This window comes from Numenius arquata, chromosome 6, assembly GCF_964106895.1.
Source record: "Numenius arquata chromosome 6, bNumArq3.hap1.1, whole genome shotgun sequence".
Taxonomy (NCBI): domain Eukaryota; kingdom Metazoa; phylum Chordata; class Aves; order Charadriiformes; family Scolopacidae; genus Numenius; species Numenius arquata.
Window position 1 is genome coordinate 12,165,386 of NC_133581.1, and position 26,606 is coordinate 12,191,991.

A 26,606-nucleotide genomic window follows, 5' to 3' on the forward strand; every position below is an offset into this window, starting at 1 on the left:
CCTTCTCCATCTGGTGAGGAAGACTCGTCAGTCAAGGTAGGTGAGGAAAGAGCCCAGAATTAGGGAGTGTGCCAGAATCGATTTACAACTCGATGACAAAGTGCTTCTTTGCCTGCTTCTTCCTGAGTGATGTTTCTGATGGTCTTTTTTTAATCTTGCCTGTGTGCTGCTCACTTAGCACTCTGTTTATGATGGAAATGAAATGTGAGTTTGAATAATTTGAAACCTGAGATTTTTCTACTTGAGTGCCATTACTGCACCCTCTAGTTCTTTTGTTCCTAAAAGAATATTTAGGGAACTCTTGGGCCATACGTGTTCCTGGGTAGCAGATTTCTCTTTGTACTGTGCACCCCAGAGTGCACATTTGTAGTATACAGTAAAGCAATACTCACGTGCAGCAGCAGTATTTATGATTATAGTAAGCTTTTTCTTGCCAGAAAGTGGTTAACACTCAAAGAGTCTGCATTAGCCCAAGCGCTCCTTTTATTAGTTTTTAAGGACCCATGACCATGGGATGTAAGTGTGGAAGGGATTTCTAGGCTCTCAAGACTAGAACTTACAAAGTTTGGTTGAATTTTTAAGCATTTATTTTCATTTTGAGTTTGTATTTCTGGATACAGATGCTCTAAACTGGGAGGAGCTGTTCCATATGGGGCCTCAGTAGTGCCCAGTTTTAGTGGCTCAGTGGTTTTACAAACCTCACCCAAAATACTCTAATCCTGGTGAAACTGAGTTTATCTTTGTCACGGTCGCACTTCAGCTACCATACTAGCATCCTTCTCTGGGCATAGGGCAGATTTTTTTGCATCATGAGTCCAGCTACATGTAGCCTTTCCATATTTTATTTAGTCATGTTGTCCTATTTCTGATTCTCCCTTCTGCATGATACTTCTGCCTGGGTGGTGTTGTCTGTTACACTTCTGCATAATTATTAAGGTCTATCAGTAGTCTACTTACTGTACTAAGACCACTAATGAAGATACTAAATAAAATGGTCACAAGACTAGTTTCTGAGGAGTGCCAGTAGCGCAACCTCTCTGGTTTGCCACTGCTGCTTTCAGCATGCAAGCCATTGGCATTTTCTCTTTTATTTAGCTCTTCATTCACCTACCTGTTCTTCTACTGGTCCTTGTCTTTCTCCAGTTTACCTGACTGCATTCTTTACTGAAGTCTGAGAAAATAGCTTTGCTGCGTTTTCTTTGTCTAGAGAAACAGCAGTCATACAGCCAGTTAGATGGGTTGGATCCTTCTTTTATAGACTCATGTCATGTTTTAGTACATTTTTTTATTTACCTCTGGAGATCTGATTATTTTTCAGTATCTTCAAATGTGCTGAAGTGTTTGCATGGTACCATGTCAGATGAACAATCAAGAGCTGTCATTTTCCCCCTCTCCTACTCTTTTCCTAATATAGTTGCTTTTGGTTTTCTGATCCTTGGGAAGCACTCCATGATGGAGACAGCTATTCAGAACCCTTGTATCACCATCCTGTGATTTCCTATGCTATGTTTTGGTTAATGGGATTTTGTTTTCTAGAGGGTTTTTGGCTTTTTTTTGTAAGTATCCTATTATGGGAGAGAGGCAGCTTCCCCTCACCTCGAGACATTAAACTCTTCAGAGTCATCTGACATCTGTGCCACTCCACTAGGCTTCCTCTGATCGGGCATATTTCAGACACAATTCCTCATATCCTAGAATATGAACATAAAGCAGGCTGGATTCATTTAAAACATCAAGGTATGTATTTATTAATTTCTCTCTGCAAAGAGAAGCCTGAAATAACAGTGTAGTTATCGACTCCTTAAAATGAGATGAAGTGAATCTCACTCCATGAGTTCTGGCCTTGACTACTGGTACCTATTGGTATATCTGTACCCATCTTTGTTTACCACCTTGCTTTGCTCCCATTGTCAGCATCTTTATCCTTGCTGAAAACTGATGCCAAATATCTGTGTAAAGTTTAGGGCTGTTCCCATATTATCTTTAATACTAAACCTTCACTTGCTGCACAGACATCCCAATTTTTCTTGTTTTTCATGTGTTCCTGAAATACATTTCACTAATTGGCATGCCTACAAGAAATGCCAGGCATCCTTTATGTTCAAATCCTTGAGCTTTTCACAGCTCAGCAGTCTTTACTTATTACTTCCTTTAATTTATCAATTTGTCATCCTGAGATCATAAAAATATGTTTGAACTGTACAACATTTCATCCTGTAATTTAAACTGACACGCTGCATGTAGTATTCTTTGTACTACTGAATTTCATCTTAGTTTTCCTGCTTCAGAATAGCTGGACCATACCCTTAGTCCTGGCATTTGTTCTCCTGAGTTTAAGAAGCTAATCTCCCCTAATGATACAGTTCCTCTTGTTTTCACTCTCATTAACATTTGGCTATGTCCAAATAATACTGCGGGATTGTCAGACTTTCTCAGCACAGCAATAGCAAGGCTTTTTATCACTCTCATTTAAAGGGAACTTTACCTAAAAAGTTTTCCCCCTGTGCCGGTGGTTCTCTGTACGTGCTGGGCAGATGCTGTGTTGGAACACAGTTCACCTGGGTGGGAAAAGATACCTGATGCATGGTTGGGCCATAGAGCATGTGAGAAAACTTTGTCAGACATGCTAGAAAATAAAAAGCAAAGATACTTTGCAGTTGCTGAGAAACAAACTGTTGGCCGTTAACTATTGCGATCACCTACCTCTATGCCAGGGTGTTTGCCAGAGCAATGAGTCAGACCCACTGTGCTCCTCCTCACCTTAGAGCCTTGCCTGTTAGAGCCACCTTCTCCTGGCTTTGCTTTCTGTGCCTTTTTCCAACAGCTTCTAACAGTGCAGCACCTGAGAAGGTGGTTCATGATGGTTGTGATCTCCGCCCATGCACTTCTTCCACAGTTTGAGAAATCACGGTCTAACTATTTTATCTTTGTGGCCATGTTCATTTCAGACTGTATAAATGCCTTCAAATTCATCTTTGGAAGGAACTGCTTCATCATTTTGTCTTGCTGAGAGCAGTTTCAAGCTGAAGTAATGCTTTGTAATTGAAAGGCAACTTCATTCTCCCATAAATAATACTTGCTGGAACAGGATGGAAGGTAATGCCACAATCTCTGCTCTCTCTTCATCGTCTCTCTTCTGACTTCCGGTCATGCAGCATAGGGATAAATGCAGATCTGCCTGAGCATGGCCTTCTCTATGTCTAAAAGCAGCCTTACCCATTTCTTTTTCCCCTTTTAGGCTGACAAAGTCTTCTAAAGCTTTTATGTTTCTTGTGGAGCAAATCCAGAGTTGAGCTTCCTCAGCCTTTAGGATAAAGGGTGGTGGCCAGGCTTTCTGGGGAATGTTTCTTAGGTATCGTCTTTTCTACTTATCTAATCCCATGGCCAAAGGGAGGGAGGTTGTGCAGTGCATGTTTACGTGGCTCTAAGAGAAACTGTCAAAACACTTTTCCTTCACCTTAACTTTCTCTGAATCCAGTAGTTATTAGAAAAAAGTATTTGCAGTACTTTTTTTGCAGATATTTTCAATGTTCATATGATGTTATAATAAAGCACTGAAAGCTTCCGAGAAGTGAAGCGCACCCAACTCGTCCCTCCTCCCTTTGCTTACCTGGGCTGTACTGGCTGTGGTGCTGCAGTATTTCTGTATTCTGGAATAGCTGGAGTGTTCTCTGTGGATGGCTTCTCCATTCCACTCCTCCTCTAATGCCTGTTCTCCTACAGGATTGATTGATCTGTCAGTTCAATAGCTGGGCTAGAGCTGACCCAGTTTGCTCAAAGAAACATTAAAAATCTTCCTTGTAAAGTCTTTCTAGTCTCTCTGGATACAATCTGCCCATCCCAAAGCAGATCTTGAACTTTAAGTTCAAGAAGCGAGCTAGACATTTTGTGAACTGCTTCGTAGTTTTCCCATACTGCTGGGATTGCCTGTATGGCCTTTTAATCTGGTGTACGTGAACACTATCTTTTTGACAGTCACAGAAAGCAAAGCAAGGCAGTCTCAGCAGCGGGTTTTGCCGACTGCAAATTCTCCTTAGAATCTTGTTTTTGTATAACTTGCTTTCCTTCTTTGGAGCGCTAATCCTCCCGTGTCACACATTTTCTGTTACACTTTTCTTCTCTGCTAATCTCTGGATTTGTTCTGCTCCCTTTCCTAATCCATGGGAGCATTGATGACCTCAGGAGACACCCTTGGCAAGAGACCTTTTTGGATTTGAGTAACGTCGGTTATTTTCCTCGTGCAGCGCTGAAAATCAGCAATTGTTCAGGGAGTTCGTTCTTAAGCAAGGCTGAACCTCTTAACCACTTGCCTACCAAAACCTGCTCACTGCAGTCCAGCCCCAATGGGGCATGAGCTCTCAGGTTAACATCATCCTCAGAAACGACCATTCCCACATCTTTGCAAGTTCTGGAAAGAACTTTCTGCAGCTGCCAAAGTATTGTACAGGATAAAAGGAGATAAGCCAAGCTGAGTTACAGTTTCATTTCTAGATTTTTTTTTTTTTTTTTTGCATTGGGCTGCAGGTCAAAAACAATATAGTTCCAGTCTTGGGTAAAACAGTCTGTATTGAAAAGAAAATCATTGCTGTGAAGAGCTTTAGCCATAGTCCAAACAAGGGGTTTCTTGTTTTCCTTTTAAAGTGAAGGGCAAAACTTGGTGCTAACAGGAGGGTGGTGCTCAGCGGAGGTTCATATGCCAGGGTCAGAGGAGCAAGAAGGGAGAAGAGGGGGCAGTGGGAGAGGTGTGAGTGACTGAGAAGCACTGACTTGTCCCAGCGTTGTTCTGCACACCGAGTAGGAGTCACGAGTCACAGTCTGTCACTGTGACTGCACAGGCGATGGCGATGCTGGCTCAATGTTTGCTTCTGTGGGAGGGCGAGGAGGAGGCTGCGGGGAGGCGATGCTCGCCGGGGTCCTGGGGGATTGCGTGACTGCAGGACAAGCCTTGAACGTGCAAAGGCTGGTCAGGTTGTGTAGTAGCTGGGGAAGTGATGCGTAAGTGGTGTCCATGTGTGTTAGTAGATGTAGTATTAAAAAAGCTATGAGATTCCTTTTACCTCATTTTATCTAGAATACAGCTACAAGTGAGAACTTCCCAGACGTTTCAGAGATCATTCCTGGCTTCCAGGGGAGCGGCAGTGTGTGACTCCTGAAAATGTGCAAAGTGCTCGTACATACTCTCTGGCAACTTGTGCCAAGCAGAATGAAAAATAATCCACTCTGGCACCAGCACAAGAAAATGCAAAGAAACCATCTGTTAAACCCAGAATCTTCTCCTCTGGTGTTAAAGTTTCAGTATCTGAGAAAATGGGAACCCAGCAGGGCTTTATAGCCTATGCTGTGCTGTTCCTCACCTTTAGACTTAACTTGCTGCTTGGGATGTCACTGGCATCTGAGATTTTGAGCAACGTGTCCCAGCACGGGACACGCTTTCCTTCTCCTTTGGTGGTTCTCTTAAACTAAGTGGGCAGAACAACAAAAAATGACCCGTAGAGTTGGTGTCCTGCAGTGGTAGAAAGGTAAGCTCTTTGGTCAGACTTTAATTTCCTCAATTCCGAGAAGACCAGCGAAAAGGTAGGGTATTTTCAAGCTACATTTCCTTCCTGCTTGGGAAGGAGTTCCCCTCCGACGTGGTGGCTGTTGCCGATGCTGCGATGTTCTCTCCTCTCATCAGTGTGAGGGGGGAGCCAGGGGGGGAAGTCTCCTCACCACAGCGGATTTCCTTTCTCAGATTGCTGCCTCTGCAACAGGACGTGCAAGTTAATTCGGTGCTGGGGAAGGGGGGCGTGGAGAGAGAAAATAGGGCCTGTTGATGAACTTCTTGCTCTTTCTTTACTGCCCTTGATGGTCGGGTCCCTGTGTGCCCTTTGCAGTGGGACAGAACTGGTGTTTCCATCACAGAGAGGGGTTTATGTTCTCCCTGAGTATCCTTTGGCTCCATTAGCAGCAGCAGCAGCAGCAAGTGCTGAATCCTTGCACTGGCTGCGCATGATGGCAGCCCAGATCACTTCCTTGCTTGACCAGAGAGAGGAGGAGGAACTCGGTTAAATACGTAAATGTTTAGTTAGAATATGTGAATATTTTAGGACCTATGGAGAGCCTGTAGATCAGTGAAAATACCTAGTTTTCATCTACCAGGTAACGTAACATCTTTCCTCATGAGGAAATGTATACCCGTGTATATTGTGTCACCTTCCGTGGGCTTTGCCAGGGAGTCGCTTGTGTCAGTTTTGTACTTGCACAGACCTGACAGCAGGGTTTGTGGGAGTGTAGTCCTGATGGAGGGACAGGACTGGACTGCAGCTGCCGGATTTAATTTGGGAAAGGAGGACATGCTGGTCTTGTTTGGCCCCATGGATTTCCTCTGGTTTGTCAGACGAGCAGGCAGGCTTCTGCGCCATTCTCTTCTGTCACTGTTGTTCCACATTAAGTAGGTCTCACATGTATGGATGGACATGCACAGCCATTTTCCTGATTTCTTTTTAGGGAATTTCCCCACTTCTTTTTAAATACAAGCACCTTCTCTCCTGTAATTAGACTATGCTGTGTATTTTTGTTTACTTTTTACAATAAGGCAAAACAGTGAACTTGGCAGTATTGATTTTTGCTGCTTCCCTTCACTCTCCAGAGCGCTTAAGATATTTTTAGAGGCTTTCATCTCTGAGCTTTTTGGGGAGAGAACAGCATCCAGCAATACATCAGCTGTCAGGATTCAGCTTCTTGAAGTCTTGGCTTTTCAGCCCAGAGCTCATGATTTTTTTTCATTATGACTTGCTCAGGATTCGTGCACAGCGAAGGTAAACACTGGGGCTGGGCTTGGGGGAAGAAGGGGAGAATTTCTAAAGCTTTGTTTTACAAGCCTTTTGATATAAATGCATGTGATGAAGACCCAGGGTAGAAAATAGCCCCAGGAGAGGAAGAGGATGACTAAAAACCTGAAGGTCTACGTGCAGTGGAGTTTAAGAAGCTGAATTAAGATTGAAATAACCCCCACATATTCTGGGGTCAGTGCAGCCTTAACGGAGTATCTGAATAACAGGATACAACAGATTTGTTAGAAAATTCCATATACAGCATCAGGAGTCAGGGAGCAGAGAGGTCAGGTCAGGCTGGTGCTGTATGTCCGGTTCACAGGGAGGAAAATGGTTAAATTACCACAAAGGGACTTTTGAACTGTGACTTGTGAAAATGTGTAGCAGAGCACTGACATTTCTCTACTGGAAAATTGGACAGATTCTTTCCCTTTGGTGGCACTTTATTAAGCTTTCTAGCACTTGAGATAACACCTGACGATTTGGCGGTATCTGCTTAGTCACCTTTGATGATTTTCTCCTTATTTTCATTCACCTCCTTTGGAGGAAAGTTTCGTGAGCTTTTTCCACCTGCAGCAAGACAGGCTGCTGTGGAGGGACGTGCACTCCTGTTGCTCCTAAGCAGTGCATCAAATAAAGACTGAAACAAAGCAAGAACTTAGTGCAGCATCCTGGTGAGTGGAGTTTGTTACTGATTGGGAGACTGGAAGCAAAATGCTTAAACAATAGATTTATGAGTTTGTTCGTTTTTTTTTAAATGAAAATACTTTAAGAGAAAGGTGAGACTGAATAGCAATGGGGAGATGAGTTATAAATTCCTCAGGGATATAGCACTGGGCAGATCTGTTTTCAGAGAGCGGAACAGGTTGGTATTAAGACTTCATTTCATGTGGATGATAATCCAAAAACTATTTCTAAAGAAGAGCTTTTAAAAAACACAAATCTGCTCAGCCAGATTCTGAAATACAGTTGATTATAGCATGGACTGGAAACACTGAATAAAACAAAAAATACAAAACTATTTTTAATCACTTAGATAAATGATATTTCTTTTTGCTAAATCCAACATTTGCACTTGTTTGTTTTTTTCCTGAGTGAACGAATCCAGATTTTTTTTTACTTGGACATAGTTTTATTTTTAAACACGGCTTCCAGAAATGCATGCGTGTGGGATTGCAGTTGGGACCAGTGGAAAGCCATGGCACTCTGCCAGGCGCTCGCCCTGTCCATGCAATATAGATGGATTGCCAGTGTTCTGGAGAAAAACAACCCCAAAACTTTAAACAAATTATGCTAAATGGAAATAAACTTTTTTTACCCTCCTGGGTAATGATTTGGATAATGTGCTGGCTGTCTGTTTCTGGAGGACAGAGGGAGGGGGAAAGGGAGAAGAGGGCAGAGATGGAGCTCTATATGCCTGTAACTTGCTCTCCAGTGGATGCTCTGGGAAGGCTATAGGGTGGACTGCGAGGTTTCTAAGCTTGGAGCGTTTTTTAACTCCCAGCCAGTCTTTCTATGAGAAGGTGGGGAGGCTATAGCCAGCTACGATAACAGCATTTATCTAGAGGTTGTTTTCTTCCATATATGGGTTTGTAAGACCTGGAAAGGCATATGCCTTGTGTCTGGCATTTTCCGTGTAAAGTTTTGACATTGTCTTCCATGTCATTCACCTGATATCTGCTGGGTTTTGATGGTAAGTGATAATGCCATGAAACCAATACCTGGTCTTTTTTTTTTTATTTTATTTTATTTTTTATTTTTTTAAATTATTAAAAAGGCAAGCAGAGTAGGCTGTAGCCGACTTCACAGAAGAAAAGGCACCAAAGCCATATCTCTCTGTTTTTTCAGGCTGGTGCTGATAAATCTTTTCTCTCGCTTCTGTTGCTATGGTGTTAGTTCTGTGCAAAAACAAACCTTTGGGTTATCATGTCAAATGCAAAGATCGTTTGGAGAGAGAGATGCTGAAAGAGAAGGGAAGTAGGAGGGCTCAAATTCCAGCTGATGACAAACAATGAATCAGTGTTTGTCTCAGCAGAGGGCCATCAGAAATTTTGCACTCTACTTTCACTGACTTCTGCTTGGGTCTGATACCCACTTGAAAAGACTTCTTTTTCCCCTCCTCAAATCCTATTTTTTTTTCCTTCTTTTTCTTTTACTTTTACTTTTTTTTTCCTTCCTGGTATATAAAAGGAAGGTGGATCTCTTCCAAATTCCACACAGCCCAGGGATATTTGCTTTCTGCAGCATGGCCCAGAACACAGAGAACTTATTCTTGCAAACAGTTTGATCCTCCAATCCACAGAATACTGGATCAAATTTTGAAGGTTTGTGTGGTTGAAATGTACCTGCTGTCTTTGTTGAGCCAATTGAAGTGGTCATTGAACTTCCTACTGGAGGAGCTGCCTTAGCGTGCTGTCATTCCTAGCATTGCTTTCCTGGTGAAGGGGAAGCAGAGCAATGTTACGGGGGGACTTTTTTAACACTTTCTGATGTGCAAAGTTAGGTGCATTTGGTTTCATTCTCAAAATATGCCAGTTGCTTTTGGCTGGCATGGTTGTTGTGAAGAAGTTATCTTGCCCAGATGTCTTATGCTTCTGGAAAACACTGTGCTGAAAATGCCTGGATGTGCCTTGGAGGCTTACTTCTATTCTTGGGTCAAGGCTGAAAGGGAGGACTGTTTTCTTATTTTCTCAATGTCTCTGTGCAGACTGAGCTGCAACTGCAGGAAGAATGTAGAGGGGTAACCAATCAAATACTTATTTGCTTCTCACTGTTTTTCAAACTGGTAGTCCTGAAAATAGGGATTAATTCACATTTTTGTACCTTGGCAACTGGGAACTTTCTGACCCAGTTAAATGGGCCCTTTGTTTTGCTGCTTCCTTCCAGATGTGATAGGCAGATGAAAAAATCTCAGGAAAAGCAGTGTGGTCATCTGAGATTTCTTTTAAGGATATTAACTGATTTTTCTGGAACTTGGTTGCAGAAGTAGATCATCTTCTTCCATGTCCTCAGCCAAGCTGCAGTTCACTTCATTTTGCCTTAATTTTGCAGATGCTTACGCTTGCCCTTAGCCTTTGTGCTGCACTACTTCTGGCAGTAAAAATGTAAGTGCCAGGACAGCCAAACTTTCTGTGGACTCTCTCACCCAGCCCCAACTTACCCATCACTGAGCATCCACATCAAGTCTGACTTGTTTGTCTTTACCATTGCGTAATATTTGTGTGTAGGGAGCCTGCTGCCCAGCTGTGAGCAGTGCCTTTGTTAGTCCCTTTGGAAGATAGATGCAAAATATGTTTTCCAGTTGTGACAGAATCTATGTAAGTACTTCAAAGATAGTACTAGAGCCTCAACCTGTAGCTGTTAGTAGGAGCAGATAGTAACGGGCAAGCAAAGGTGGTCTCTGTTGGGAAGAACTCTCTGTCTTTCAGTTTGCTTTCGTACCATAGGTAACTTCAGTTATTCTACTCAAGTAAGCCTAGCCCAGATAAGAGTGGCTACACAAGAAAAGTGATTTGCCTACTTGGATCAGTTAGATTAACAACTAGCAAATTATTATAAGGCTGCTAGTTCTCTGCTGGTTTAGTTTTATTAGTGCTTGAGCTCCAGCCATCCTGTCATATCATTGCCTTCCTTAAGGCACTCCTTAATTCAAAGCAGGGCCATTTCAGTAGGGTCAGAAATTTTATTAGGACAAAACTCAAGCTAAAGACACAGTGAAGACCAGGCTTCTATTGAAGCAGAGCATCAGCAGCCTCTCTGCCCAGCCCTCCTCTCCCTCCTGTGCCCCCCACCCCCTTCTCTGCCAGAGTTGAAAAAGGGATAGCAGCGATGGAAAGGACTACGCGTGTAACTGTAAAATCAAATGCTAACTTTAGTTTAGCAAGCACACATCTGTCTTTCATTTCAAAGATGTTCCTGGTTTGCAGTGTACAAGGTTGTTGCCACTGATGCAGTAGATCACACAATTGGTTGAAGAGCAATTGATAACATGGCAGGTTTTGTGCTGTGGGCAGCCCGGTGTGTTGGCTGGGACATGAGCCACTTTGGATACTTAGACTGTACAAATGTTCAAATCTGGCAAGTAGCTTCATGGGATCATTAAGTGTGGTAGGGACCTCAGGGGTCCATAATACATCATCTTGATCAAAGCAGATTCAGCATTAAATTTAGACTAAGTTGCTTAGGGCTTTGTCCAGTCAGGTCTTGAAAACCTTGAAGGATGAACCTGCTACAGCCTCTGTGGGACTCTGCCACTGTCCTCATGGTGGAATTCTTTTCCTGATTTAGTTGGAATCTCCACGGTTTTGATTTATGTCCTGATAAATCTAAGCCCTCACAGTGACATTGGCCAGGACCCTTTGTACCCTTACATGCATCCTATCAGGTCCAATAGCCTTCTTTGCATTAAGATTTCCTCAAGAGATCCCTAACTCAACCCTCTTCCAGTGCAGGTGGTTCCTCTGCTCCTTGAACCCTGTCTTGGTACTGGCGCCCAAGCCCTGTGACACATCGCCACATGCCTTCCCATGCTGTCTGGAGCAGAGTTTACGCACACCCCACCCCAAGTCTTTGTCCCTGGTCCAGCTAACTGCTGAAGTCTGCTAGTGGGAGTGCTCTGGGAGCTGCACTCCTCCTTACCAGCTAAATAGCTGTCCCTGCAGCAGATGAATTTGCAGAGATCCTGAGTCACCTGCATTTCTGTTACCTGTATTACTCTCCTGGGTGTTGTTTTGTTTTTATGCAATCCCGAAGGGTGAAGGGCACAGCGGGTGTTCCTTTTATTAGTGGTGATAGTCTTTGCTGGCTCATTCCTGTATGTATTCCATGTATGTGTAAGCACCGGGAAACAGGGCTGAAGAGGGAAATGTTGGCTCAGAGTGGAGAAGCACAGGAAGGTGTTTGCATGAAGGGTGCTTGCCAATGACTTCATTGCTTTTTCATGGGATTAGATCTACGCTGCTGAGAAATAAATGTCTGAGTAAAGTTTTCTGACATTCAGTGAAATGTAAATTCTCAGGGATTTGGCAATCCCTGAGAATAAAGGCAGCATGTAAAGTGAATGCTTTGTGTGTGGCAGTGACACCTTGGATGGTGGCAGGTATAAGAACCTCAGATCCTCCGTATATTAATAAAAGCTTTCTCTCTGGTTTCTTCAGCTTGACCTCACCAAACCCATTGAAGATCAGGGCCCCTTGGATGTGATCATACATAAACTGACAGATGTCATCCTTGAAGCAGACCAGAATGACAGCCAGTCACTGGAGTTGGTTCAAAGGTTCCAGGTGAGTGGTTCTTTCATAGTCCTTCTGCATTTCAAGCAGGAGGGTGATCTTGGTGCAGGAAATTCAATCTGTTTCCTGTGCTGTTGGTAGGGTTTGATGAAAAGAGCTCCCTGGCACACTGATGCCCAACAAAATTAGTTTTGTCAGTCTAAAATGGACTTGCACTTTTGGGATAGGTTTTATGTTGTGTTAGTAAGTTTAGTAAGAACTGTTTTCCCACCAAATACTGTCCTGATGTCATTCCAAGAGCATGAGTGCTGCTCACAAAGAGGAGCAGGTGTTTGCAGAGTCCTTCACATGCGTTTCTTCATGACAGAAGGTACTGAATTAATTCGGCCCAGTTCTGTCTAGTCTTCCCAGTTCCTGGAATGCTAATTTCTGTAACATCAAGGTTACTGTGAGTGATTTTGTCCTCTAGTGCTGAGAATCCTTTTTTTTTTTTTTCCCCCCTCAAGGTTTCATTGAAGGTCAGAAATATACAGGGCAGAGTGGTACAGAGAACTGTTTTCCCAAAGAATTCCTGTCAGTCGACTGAATGCTGATAAAAATGATAAAAAAATGATAAAGCAGAACCTTTATAATTTGAAAAGATGTTGCTTCTGATTGATGTCTTTGATCAAATGTATATTCTTTTCTTCTCTTTCAAAGAGAAGCAAAATTAAAAAAGATATTTTCAGAATTTTATGGAATATGCTTATGTCAGGTGGAAAAACGGCTCAGACAAATTCTGCTATTTTGACAATTTTGCTTTCTTGGGAAATGATGTTCTCTTTGCTCTGCTTAATGTTCTACAATTAGTAATGCAGAAATTATTTTACTTAATGGAGTCACTATTCTCCTTGCTCTAGTTACAGAGCTTTTCTGCTTCCTCCCACCTGTGTGTTCTACACAGGAGACGAAAAGGTTTGACTTCTGGGTTCTGACCCTCTGGCACCAGTTCCCTGAATAGCAGATGACTATTCATCACTAAGTAGTGTAGGAATCCACTTCCCAGAGCACTGGAAACTTGTAAATGTCCAAAGAAACATATGGAGAGATGGACTTCAGGGGCTTTCTCCTCACAGTCTGTCCCAGTTTCAGTCGTTAACTAGTTTGTCTTCACAATACACCCATCTTATCAGTGGGAAAAACTTGATGACCAAAGAGATAAAGGGCGTATGTGTTAAGTTGCTCACAGCTGACTAAGACTCATGAGATTTGTCATCTCCAGTTCTTACGTTGTTGTACGCATTCCTGAAGGCCAGGCTTTATGAGGCACAGAGAGTGCAGCTGTGTGTAATATTGTGGCACGTCCCTTGTCACCTGGAGAACATGCTGGTAGGGAATTTGCGCAAACAGTTATAGAACAGCAGTTGGTGTGTACTTAATACACAGTTAATATCTAAATCACCTTTCTTTTATTCCTGAGCAAGAACTCTTCAATGGATATGGAATATTTTTAATAAGAACTCCAGCTACTCACCTTACTCTGGTTAATAGGTTAAAGTCACAAACTGATACTTTCTCAAGGACTGAAGTGAGGTCTGGAGGAAACAGTAGTAAGTACAGAGCATGCATTTTCCTAAAGCTACGTTTAACCACAAAGGTGAAGTTTGGTGTGAAACAGGGTAGAGCACTTTGCAGGTGGAGCCTTAGCTTTGGCTGAGGACTTGATGGGCTGGTAGAAGTAAAATGACCTGCTAAAGCTAAATCCCTTACCCTGATAGATTTATGAAAGTAATCAGAATATGCTACCTTGACATTATTCTCTGTTCCGTCGTTACCATTTAAATAACTGAATCCATTATTTTTATATAGGTTAAATATTGAAGCTTTGATTTGAAAGACATTTACGTTAGAAAATCTGAGTGAAAATATAATTTTTATCTAATGAGTTTGTGAGATGCTGAGAGTGGTGAGAGAAAAGCAGTATATATGGATATATTATCTGTATATAACTGTGGATAAATATCCATTTATTCTTTAGTTCAGGGACTCGTACCTTTTTTTTTTGACTTAGAAAACTTTGACTTTGACTTTTTTTGATTTAGCACTTAGAAAACAATAGTATCACCTAAATAGAGATGCAATGGCCTAAAAACAACAGGAACATCCCCTTATGAAAAAATGAAAACCCAGTAAAAACTGTAACTACAAATCAAAACCCCAACTCCCCACACACAAAGTCTTACCTAAAATACTCAAATTCTACAGAGCTATATAAGTTAAAATGTATCACTGATACACATATCACAAGTTTTATTTTCTTTCAAATGATAATGTCAAATACAGCATATTTTTAACCACAGAGTTTTTCAAGTGAAATTACTGATTCAAACTTTTAGAAATGATACATATATATATTTATATATATTTTTATATATATATATATAATAGTTAATACAGCATAAAAATAAGAAATGTATGTGGGGATATTGTTTCCATTTTCTATGTTTTTGTCAGGAAGAAGGTATTTTATATAGTGCAGCTTGGATTTTTTTCAGAAAGTAAGATATAATTCAGTTTCAGAACGGAATTGCCTTCTGCAGAGATCTCAGATTTCCACATACTTTTTTTTCAAAGTGTACATGGGGGGAAGGGGAGGCGAGAACAGGAGACCGTACGCAAAACCTTTGCAAAACTTGAAGAAATTGTACATTTCTGTCAGGCTTATTGAATCTGTTTGCTACTGTCATGCACAATGGCATTGATTTTACCACCTGGACCTTTTGGTCATGATATTTATGCTTTCTCTAGTATTTCAGTTCTACCAGTTCCTCATCTGGTGCTGTTTCTTCACCCTCCAGGCTACGTCCAACCTGCATGCTTAGGGCTGTCTTAGTGGTCCTCAAGAGCTGGCTGCAGTTAGAGGAGCGCTCTCCTGCAGTGTGTTGGGCTGTGAGCCTGAGCTCAGGGTGGAAACTGAAAGGCTCTTTAGTTTAAATGAAAATTGCAATGGCTGTTTGCTCTCAGGCTTCTTGAGCCCTCAACCATGAGGAGCTGGGGAGGTGAGGAGGAGTCTGTTGACTGTTGTGAAGGCATCAGCCGAACTAATGAGAAAACCAGGTATATTCCCAGGAGGCTCACGTCCTCTGTAGGGCAGTCCACGCTCCTGATGGAAGATTCTAGAGTTACACACAGCAGAAACGGCCGCAGACCCCTGTTTCACAGGGATATTCTTATTGGGACAATATTAGAACCTTCACTAGCGCTGGCAAATCTCACTCGAGCTGCCTCATTTCAGAGCAGCTGAGAAATAGTTGTATTAAAACCCCACGTTCTGTGGTACCTGGCACTGGGACCCCACCAGTTATAGGCCTGTCGGCAGCTGCCACCCATTAGTGTACGTGCTCCTTGTCACTCCTGCATGGCTCACCTGTCAGGTTGTGCCCTTGGTCAAAGTTCGGAGGCAGCGTGCTGTGCTTGTGTTTCACCACAATTGCTGTTTTGCAAGATGTGATTTTCTGGGTCCTGTGGTGAATTTACTGAAACATTCCCACATCTCTCAGGCTGGTTTACTCCTCCTGTGTTAAAACTGTGGAGCAACTTGTTGCAAACAGTTTTAAATCATAGCCTTAATAAAAACTAAACAACCAAACTCATATTACCCTAAAATCCTACTTTATCTATTTAAGTAAAGGCTTGTGTGTAAGTTCAACAGTTCAGCCTTGCCTCTCCTCTCCATCACATTAGAAATAAGAAATCAAGAGTATCACCATATTGAAGGTGATCCCCTGTTAAAGGAAGCTGCATAATAGCATCCCTGCGTGTGTCGTTTCTTAGGACTGTGCTGCAGCTCGGAGAGCTTTCTTTTTAGTAGCCTCTGAAGGAAACCAGTAAGAAACCTTCCCTTAAGATTTGGGGCAAACAAATCTTAGCGCTCTCTCTGTTTCCTGACCCAGCTCTTCTCTCCCATACTGCCAAGTTCATCTGTGCTAACATCACCTCCCCTGTCGCCTCTGCCTGAGTTTTTTGTCGGCAGCGTGGCCTTTATCTCACACAGCATGTACAGTAGCGGGTGAGCCATTGAGTTGGACTGGGGCTATGCTTCTTGCGACACTCTTAACTGATGTGGAGAGGTGAGAACAGTTGTTGATCCCAGGGAGTCACGGAGAGTACTGACAGAGGTATTTGATCCAGCATGTCAAATTCTTTCTGTAGGATTTGCATAGTCATGCATTGATGTAAATACCTGCACAGCACAAGAGCATTCAGTTACGTTAGATATTCTTGCAGACCTGTCTGCTGCCTTCTAAGAATAACAGACAACAGAAGGGGAAACAAGTTGCGCCGGAACGGGTTTGGGTTACAGCAGAGTGAAACAGAAATAGCTGTAATCCAGAGACTATATAATAGGGTTGAAATTCAGTCTTCTGCCCTTCACCATTGCTGCTATTTTGTTGCTGTAGAACACTTAATGTCTTTCTGTGCCTCATCTTACCACCACCCTTTCATAAACTGGTTTCTATTTCTTATTAATGAACTTCATAATTTTCCTGTAAATATCAGTTTTAAAGCAAAAATAATACTTTGGTTCTTGTGAAGCTAATTTGCAATAGGCTGATGAGAAGTTGAAACATTTTTTTTATTTTGATAATACTGGAAATTTGGATTGTGTGTCAAGTGTTGTAGAAAGCAAAGGTATTGTTCACACCCCTGGGGCATATGCTGCATGTAACTCAGCACCCTTTAATTGTCAGAGCTGTGTTAATTAATAAGAAAGTGTATCATTAGAAAACCTCTCTCTACAGTAATGCATGCTCCATATATACTTTTCCAGTGCTCAAATAGTAGAGACAGATGGAAGTGAGGATAAACTTCTGAGCAAGTCAGATGGAGAAGAAATAGTTCCCTGTCTCCTGACAGGATTGGTAAATCCCGTTGAACTTGTTCAACTAACAGTATGAACTGTATAAGAAGGAAATAATTTGGGTGAAAGCACCCATGGATACAGAGCATTGTCTTGCACCAGTGTCTTCTCTGCAGAGGATGGTGGTGAATTCTGCTCATGCTTTGAGGACTCCTGTACATTTATATCTTCGTTACATGACCCTATTGATGGTGATTTTAGTCTTTTTTTGAACACTGCCTAATTCCAGTTTAGTGGTGCTGTGTTCACAATGGCGAGCTTCGGCCAGGCATACTCTAGAAAGGCTGTTACAGGGCTGTGCTAAGAAACTTGCTTAATTCTTCTTGCGAAATGCTTGGATCCAGCTGGCTGGTGCCTTCAAGGCCTTCATTTTTAGGAATATTAAATTTAACCGCAAATGAAAATAATAAAAAAGCCAAGAATGTTAGAGGAGAACTTGATGTTCTTTCTTCTCTCCCTGTCATTAGTTCTTGGTTGTACAGTAAACACTGTATTATCTAATATATTCTTCTATTCTTTTTGAGGATGACATCTTCCTGCAAAGAAGTGCAATGTAATGCCTAAAGAATTAGAAGGGGATGCTGGAATATGGGTTCAGTCACACGCTTTTCTACAGTTTCATTATGTGATCTAGACCATCTCATTTTCATCCCCAAGTTTTTGTTTTGCAAGCTGTAAATTAAAGAAAATGGTGTTAATTCCCTTTTGAGATTAATATGAGAAGCCCTTTAGGTCAACTCAGAATGGCTGTCATAAGGACTTGGGCTTTGTTTCTCTTTGGAGCTCTGGTATGAATTCGTAGTAGCTATGATGACATCTGATTTACAGACCAAGTTACAGGAGTCACACTAATGTCTGATGCTCTGTCTTTACAGATTGTGTTCTTTAGCATAGCCCAGTGGATGACTTGTCCACAATCATGTAGTTGAACTGGAATGTAGGTTTCCATTACTGGACTACACCACTTACTTCTGACTGTGGGTACGGACTTGTGGTCTCTCAGTATCTTCAAAACTTGCTCATTGGAAAAAGATCCTCTCCCAGTGCCTTCCAGACTGGGAGAGGGTCTTTTTCTAGTGAGCGAGATAAAAGGCAGGGACCTCGGTGGGCAGGTTTCTGAATGATACCCTCTCCCCGATAAACCAAGGCCTTGGGGCTTCTGGTTCTGCACATGTGACTGATTTGTGCCACATTGCTGGCATGCAGGAAATTTCATTGTAGTAAAACGTGTACACAGGAACCAGTGAAGCAGAGGAGAGGTCCGTCAGCATTGAATTACTTGCCAAAGTGTGTTTAAATGGCATACGCTTATGTAATTTTCTATATAGGGCAGAAAAAGACAGGAAATTGCTGCCTGTCTCCAACTGTCCTGTATTACTTTTAAGATACTAAAAGCTATTAGAAATGAAGAAAATTACATTCCCTAGTAAAAAATAAGTTGTTACAAATTGTAATAATTCATTTGTACAAAGTATATGGGGTGGTTGGGTTTTTTGGGTTTTTTTGTGTTCTTTTGTTGTTTTTTTTTTTTAAACTAAAATCAATGAGCAACTTAGAAAACGTAAAGTGATCACCTTGCAAGAGAGCTACTTTTGTGTGAGAGATGTTGCGTAAGCACTTTGGTACTTCTGGCACCTGCACACAAGTGGAAATAGTGTGGTTCCCTTATTGTTCATTAAATTGACCGAGTTCTGATTATGTTAACCAGACCAAACACTGCAAAATTCATGATGCTAATTTTCCTGCTTCTAAATGTAAATGTAACTTCACGATGATACCTGGCACCAGTCTCACTGTTGGCTCCATAAAGCAGTCTTCCAGGAAGCAGAAGAGGAAGGGATCCTTGACCACAGGAGGAGAAACGATCTGCCAGGCTACATTTATGACTTCTGAAAGAATAACATTTTTTCAGAGCTGTATTGTAGAAGCCTTGACCACCTCATCTGCAAGAGCTGAGGAGGAAACTGGCTTCATACTTAGATGAGTCTGTGATGAACTATTGTATGGTCTGGTGGAGAGTGCTAATAGACTAGGAAGCCTCTTAGCCTGCCCTTCTTGTCTTGCTGTTTAATAACTGTTCTCAATTGCCTTGTAAAAAATAATTGTTACAGGAGACTCTGAAAAGAGAGACTTCCTGTTACCAGTGGGCTTTTTAGCTGCAGAAGACCTTTAGGGCTGAGCTTTCTGAGGTCTTCATGCTAGTTGGATGCAGTTTCTCAGGACAGTACTGGTTGGTGCTGGAGATAGTGTGGATCCAGCTGGACATCACTGAAGTCCATTGAAATGGACTCTATTCAAGTGCCATTGAAGATCGGTGGTGAGTGCCTAGTGATCTCATCCAAAGCCAAAATGAAGACTGCATGCAGGTACCTAGTGTAGTGCATGAAGTGTGAAGTAGAGAAATCTTTACATTTGCTTCGTAGGACCCTTAAATCCTTATTTTGGGGATGCTCATTATTGGTAGAGATGATGATTACTCTCCCTACCCACTGTAACACTGGGCTGAACTGATTGAACATAGTTTATTTGCTCTCCATAAAGAATTGCTAACAGTTCTTGGTGGTTCCTTCTTGACCAGAGGAACATGGAGAGAAGTCAGGTAGGAAGAGGCATAGACCCTAAGGGTCCCTTTCACTTGCTGGTGCTCCAGTTCCTGTCGTCTTGGTAAGAAAGAGTACCAAACTACTCCAGTTCCTGCCTTCTAGAAAAAGTTTGTCCTTGGAAAAGTGAGTATATTTTGGCTTGTGTAAGATATTGACTGGGGTATCTTTGTTATGCTCTGATTAGAGCAAAATACTCTCTGAGCAGCTGCCTGTCATAGCTGTACAGAGGATTAAGTAGCTTCATTCATTGCAGCGTCATACTAGTCTGTTCCATTCAAAATGATGGCTCAAGTGATGGAAAATCAATACGGTTATTAATTTGTCTTTCAGAGCGTTTTCTAAACAGGTTCTCATTGCATTAGCCTTCTTAAAAAGGTAGATTGGAAGCAGGTTTTATGCCTAGGCTTCTGCGATCAGGTTGATGAAAATTTAAAGTGTTTCCTCTGCCCCTGCCCTCCGGCTGTTGACTCTCCGACTCTGAAGTTGTCCAAGAAGGGCTCTTCTATTCTTGATTCAGAATATTCCTTAGAAGGGTTTGGGACTGGGAGAAAGGAAAATTAGGGAGATATTTTGGAAGGGAAGGAGTTAAGGGTTTACTCTTGCTTGGAAGGGGAGAAGTGCATAGTTCCTGCTGCACTGATTGCTTTAATCAGAAGTCTCAGCTGCGAGATGATGGTTTGGGTATGTACTCATGGAGGTTATGCCAGTGGATTTTTAATGCTGCCTTTTTTTTTTCCTTGAGATACTAGCACATTCTGGTCCTGGTTTTCCGCTTTGTACTCTGAAAATACTTACAGATTTCAAATTTATTTTCACGTCCTCTGCTGAGAAAAAGCAAGAGAGAAATCAAATTAAACTATCAAATCTTAGTAATTTTTTTCTTAACGGAGGGACAGGGTGAGACACGAAGTTGAAATGGTGTATTTGCACCGGAATTCACAGGCCAATACCTGTGGTTTTCCCATTTGAAAAATAATTCTGTTTTACCTTTGTAGGAAGAGCCTCATAAGCAGGCAAAATTAGCTAAAAATTCATCATTCAAGTGCTAATTCAAAGAATTAGCTTTCTGTGAGTAGGTATTTGCGAGATGAAGTTGTGGTAGACTTTTGAAGGCAGGACAGGGAAGCTGGGTACTCAAAAGTTGCTTTGAGATGTGCAATGAATAGAAATGTAACAGAGCAGATCTGTCTCCACTTCCCCTTGCTGCCCCCATCATCCCTCCCAACTGCTGCAGAAATCTCTTTTAGATTTAGAGACAAACAATTTTGAGATGAGTGTTTGTTCAAGATCCAACTTGCCTAAACCTTTCCTTTTGGAAGGACGTGTCCGTGAAAAGAGACTGTTGCAGCTCAAGACAACAAAAAGGAACTTTTAAGTCTGAATCTGATGCAAACTCTTTAGACAAGCTTGTGTCTGTCTTCACCTCTGTTTCCCCCTTGGAAAATGTTGATCTGTTATTACGAGCGGTCATCTTCATGTTTCTCTGTACATGGGAAAACACAACTCCAAATGCTGCTACTGTTTCATTTGCTAACATTTTTTTTTAATATGGAACTTTTGTTTGAACAAAAGATTATAGAAGTTTTATTACTTAGCAGTAAAATCAAGTCAATGAGTCAGTGAGTCTCTCTTATCATCTAATGACCTAATATTTGCAGTAGATACTGTATCAGCTTTTTGTTAAAATATATATATTTTAAAAAATCATTAGCTACCTTTTTGGGTAAATTGACAATCAACTCTATCCTCATCTATACGCAGGCTTCTCAAAAAAAGTTTGTTGGTTTTTTTTTTTAATTCTCTGGGTTATATCCAGAGGTATTTAATAGGGAACATGAAATACTTGGTCTCTCTGATTTCAAGTTTCATTGCTGGCCTTCTGCCAGTAACAGGGCTGGTAGAGAGCATGACTGAATGCCAAGCCTGGAATACAAACAAAGGAGGATCTGCTAAAAGTCCTTGTTTCTTCTTGTTTGCTTTAATTTTGTCAACGATTAGGAAGAGGAAAACATAGATGTTGTCTGGGTCAAGCTGAACCGCAGCCCAAGGACAGAACCCTTTCAAAATGTTATTGGGAAGCCTGAATATCCTCCTGATTGTTGCTTGGGTTGTTGGAATCTGCTGTTGGATACCAGTCTTTGGTAAATCCACCAAAGGAGACTGCAGAGTTGTTTTGTTGGAATGACCAGAGGAGATTTGAACATTCAAAGTTGAAAGGTTGTGCTGTACTGAAAGCTATCTCTTGGCTTCAGTGGTTCTCTTTTCCTTCTGCAACTGCTCCATTTTCAAGTTCACATATGTAATATCTCATCTGCTATCAAATTCTTAGACACAAACCCTTCATGTTCATCCAGATCTGTATTTCTGATAGTAGAGCCATTCTGTGCCATGGGAAGAGTGCTGCTACTTAGGCTACATCAAGACTTTTTCAATCTGTTAAGTGATCTTCACAGTTATATATTCAGTAAAACGTGATGCCTAAGTGTGCAGCCGTTCCTAGCAAAGAATCAAAGTTTATGAAAGGTTTCGCATCATCTACCGAAATTGTTCCTGTGAAGCTAACAAAATTGATTTTTCTTATTGTAATTTCCTGTTGTGGGGAATTGGTCTTAAGGTTTGGAGTTTTAAATTATTTTTTTATTTTAAGTAGTTTTCTGTGCGTAAGTATTGGAACTCTTTCTTTTGCATGTGCTAGTGATGTACTGGTGTGAAGTGTGGGAAACTGGGGAAGTGTTGGCAGCATACATGCCCAAGAGGAGCCTGGGTGATTTTCTTCTGGGATCCTGGTGCAACTTGATGGTTCTGCTTTTGAATGCAGAGTTAATGCTTTGTGATGGAAATCCAAGCAACACACAATACCATGAGAAGAGATGCAGCATTTTCAGGACTTGAGTGCATTTTGATGCTCCTGTCCCCTAAACAGCTTCAGCAGTTAACCACTAGCTGTGTTCAAATAGAGATGCACTATACAAATGCATCGACCTTGTTCTGCATTGTCAGACTCCTTTGCTTCAAAGGGGAGGCCGTTTCTGGATTCAGTTGAAATGAGAGATCTGTAGCCATCCCCAGATTAACTCTAGGAGACACTTGTTTCAGGTCCCAGTCGTTTCCTTCGCTGAGATGATGCAGATCTTCACTACCCTGCTGACAGTCTCTGAGTTTTGCCATTCCTGTGCCCTCCGGCTGTCCGAGTACCTAAGCCTGTAAATGGAGAAGAGCCGGCAGATAGTATCTGAAATAGGTTTGAGGCCAAGAAATTTCCTTGTTTTATAAAGAAACCTCATGTTCAGGCTCCTCTGTGTGTGTGTGTGAGTGAAGGGGCTGTCGCCTTACACTCAGTGCTGTTCTTGACATTAGAGTAGTTTTTTAAAGTCTTCCAGACTCCACATGACTGCTGGAAAATAGTCCCCACCTCCTTCATCTTCATCGGTTATTACATGTTTGCCTTACAGAGCTTTTTGGAGGCTCCTTGAGGCAAGAGGATGAGAAATCAGTCACTGGAAAGTCAGCTGAGATACTCACTTCTCTTGACGCATTGCCTGGTGTAGAATGGCCTCGGGATCATGCCTTCATTCCTGTTAAACTTTGTTAAGTTGTGTCAAGCTTACTGCTTGGGTGATCTTTTAATATGTTTTAGAGCTATTATAATTATAAATAAAGCACTGTGACGTTCCTTACAGAAAGCATAAAAAAGCAAGGCTCCACTTGGAAATACCTACATGAGCAAAAATAACATGTGGAACACACCTAACACAGGGGAGTGAGGATAGCCCTCGATGCCAAGGTGAGCATCAGGGAGATTTGGGAAGATGCACAAGGAGCTAGGAAAGGGAAAAATCATTCCTTCTGTGGAGGGGAATGAAGGGGATGGAGGCCACAGGAGGATGAATGTATGTGTGAGGGGAAGGGTTAGTATGTACGGAGTAGGGGCTGGGCGAGGATGGGAGTATGGGGCGCTTGAATTCATTGTGGAAACAGACCAGTCGTGGCAGAGAGGTGGTCGCCACAGTGTGAAAGGAAGAACTAGTGCATGCATCAGAAACACCACAGGACGTTTGCTGTCAGATCTCTGCTGGGGTCAGGTTTTGGAGCTGTGGCTTGTTCAGTCTGGCTACCCTGTGTACTTACCCACCAGGGTACGGGCTGGCTGTAATGTGCTCATCCTCTCAGTCTGCTCATGAAGGTGAACACTGTGGTAGCTCCCTATTTTTTTAGGTTGAGGCATAGAAGGACTAAAAGAGCTGTCTTGTTGTGCTTTAGATATGTTGACATACAAAGTACAGTTTCATCATCAGCAAGTTTAAGCTAATGCCCTAATCACTGGATCATCCTACCTCCACAAGGTGTCTTTTATCTGCTGCGTAAAAGGGGCACGTATGCATAGACACACGTAGGTGTTTAAGATGCATTAGGAAACAAGTTACTCTCTTAAAATAAATAATCTTATGTATTTGAAAGCTGACTGCTCTGCTTGAGTACTCTGGAACTACTGGTGGCAGGAGACTCGTGAAAACTGTTCTCTGTGTGTTCTGAGTATTAATGACTTGAAATGAACCCAGCTTCTGCTCCAGTGAGCCAAAGAGGCTTTTTATCTAGGCCACGCTGCAAGGGTGAGACAACAGCTGGGCCTGACGGTTTTGATGACTGACTGTGCAAAAGGCTCTGTCCTTTACTTTTCCGAAGTGGCAGCAAGGTTGAGCATATCTTTGGAGAATCCGCTCTTCATGTTCTGCAGGGATTATTAAATACGTCAGACACACATATTGCCACTGCAGGGTGCCTCATGCCCTGTGAAGGAGAGCTGTGGGTGATGCAGTGGGTTCATTAAACCCCAATGTTGTATCCTCTTATCCTTAAAAGAATAATCCCCTTCTAGCAAGCCATCAATTCAGACTGTGTAGTCAGCAGAAAGCCACGGTTTGCCAGTGCTAGGAGGAATGCCCCATCCCTGGAAGTGTTGCCCCATCCCTGGAAGTGTTCAAGGCCAGGCTGGATGGGGCTTTGAGCAACCTGCTCTAGTGAGAGGTGTCCCTGCCCATGGCAGGGGGGTTGGAACTAGATGATCTTTAAGGTCCTTTCCAACTCTAGCCATTCTATGATTCTATGATTCTATGATTCTATGAATGGGGGAAGGAAGTGTGCTTCCCCAGTCAGTGTCTGGAGAGAAATCACGTGCTGGGATCACATGATGCCACTCCTTTCTCTCCAGCTCAGTATTCAACAGAGTGCATCTCCTGAGGCCACCTCATGATACTCCTAAGTGTCTTTAAAAGTATGTTTTGTTCTCTGAAGTAACCATCTTAGGACTTCAGGGAAGTCCATTACTTGCAGGAGCATTTACCATGCATTTGCATGAATGGATTTAAAGAAGTAAGTGGAAACGTAAAGATGGCTTTGGGAAGCTGGGTAAAACAAAGGCAGATGCTAACTTTGAAATGTTTGTCTGGTTTTGGGTAGGATGAGATGAATGCTTGTTTCTCCCATTGACTTGACTTTATGGGGCCAGTTGGGGCAATGATGAAGGAACTCAGCTTCTCTTCTGAGAAACAGAGGGAAGCTTTGTTGGGTTCACCAGGGCAGTACCTGGCAACTGTGTCTGTGTTCATGGCCAAGATGCAGTAGTGCAGTCATGACCTCAGGGAATGGGGAATTGAGTTCCAGAGATGAAGATCTTTGAGAACATTAGCTTTGCTTTGTTCTTGTAGTCAGGAGAGGAGAGTATGAACTTAGAGAAGAAATAAGATAGATGCTTTCAAAACTCAATGAAGACACAGTGAAGCAGCAAACTCTTCAGCTCTGGCAAAAAAAATTGCCAAAAACTCCTTATCAGTCAGTTCTTAACAGTATCTTCAGCCCAGCTAGAGGACAGCAATAATAACAACATTAAAGAACCCAGATGTATTTCTGAGCTTAGTTCAGACAGTTGTGATGTTCACGTGCAGTAATAGAATGCAAGGCTGACCCCAAGATAGCAGTGTGTCATCTTTCTTCTCCTAATTGCATTTCTCAGCCCTGCTCACAGCTGTTACCGTGGCACTTTGCCACTGGCTCCCTTCTGAGTTGATGCGGTTGCAGAACAGGTTTCACTGCTGATGGTGAGTCCACAGGAGAAATTTGTCATCCTAAAACAGTTAGCTGTCAGGATTGTGTTTGTTTCAAATGCCATTGTCTGGACTGTCTGGTGACTTCCTGCATTGCCAATGTCCATTTGCCTTCCACTGAAGAGAAGTTGGACACTGAGGTTTTTAACATCATTTATTGTCTTCCCCATCTCATTATTTTTCCACACTCTACAGCCAGCCTAATTCCATTTTTTTCTTTTTTTCTTTTTTTTTTTTTTTTTTCCCAATGTATTTGTTTTGCAGGAGTATATTGATGCTCATCCAGAAACCATTATCCTGGACCCTCTTCCGGCTATTCGTACACTTCTGGACCGATCCAAGTCTTACGAGCTAATTCGGCAAATAGAAGCGTACATGCAAGGTAGGCCAATACCTGCTCTCCCTGAAGGCTTTTATCGTGACTAGGGAACGAAGCAGCTGGCTTCAGGAGGCTGGATGTGAGGTTTGAAGTAGTGGTTTTGGGCCCTTCAAGTTCTGTCTCTCCATGGGAGAGCATACACAAGCATTCCTGTGTCACAGTATTGCCCTCTGGAATCCCATGCTCGGTTTTTTTTTTCCGTATACACAAAGGAGGTTTGCATTTGGTTGAAAATACGATGTGGGTTTAATGGGGAGCATATTTACTACAGCGAGCACTCCCAGAAATCTTCTGGAAAACATTGTCTTTTTGTGCGTGCTGGTAAATTGAAAGGACTGTATGAACTTAGCAGCTTGCCATAAGAATCCTGAGGCCTGAATTTGGAGGAAATTTATGGAGGAAGAAGAAAAATTGGTTTTGAAAAGGACTGAAAGAACTTAAATTGTAAATAGAGTAAGATCTTTGAGAAGCACTGGAAGCCTATTGCACAGGTTAATTGCTAGGAGGAACGTAAATGCACTTCTGGTGTTGGCTAGTTACCTGACATAGACTGTTGCCCTTAATTGGCATCATTTGAGTT

The 26,606-nt window shown here is 42.1% G+C and overlaps 1 protein-coding gene across 2 annotated transcripts in view; it reads left to right on the forward strand.

Annotated features, from left to right (window-relative positions):
* Positions 1-26,606, forward strand: part of ITPK1 (inositol-tetrakisphosphate 1-kinase) — a 150,080-nt gene that overhangs the window by 65,982 nt on the left and 57,492 nt on the right. For both annotated transcript variants that reach the window (XM_074148670.1, XM_074148671.1), the window contains exons 4-5: positions 11,969-12,094; positions 25,912-26,029. In XM_074148670.1, the coding sequence (XP_074004771.1) occupies positions 11,969-12,094; positions 25,912-26,029 (244 nt within the window). The remainder of the gene's footprint in view (positions 1-11,968; positions 12,095-25,911; positions 26,030-26,606) is intronic.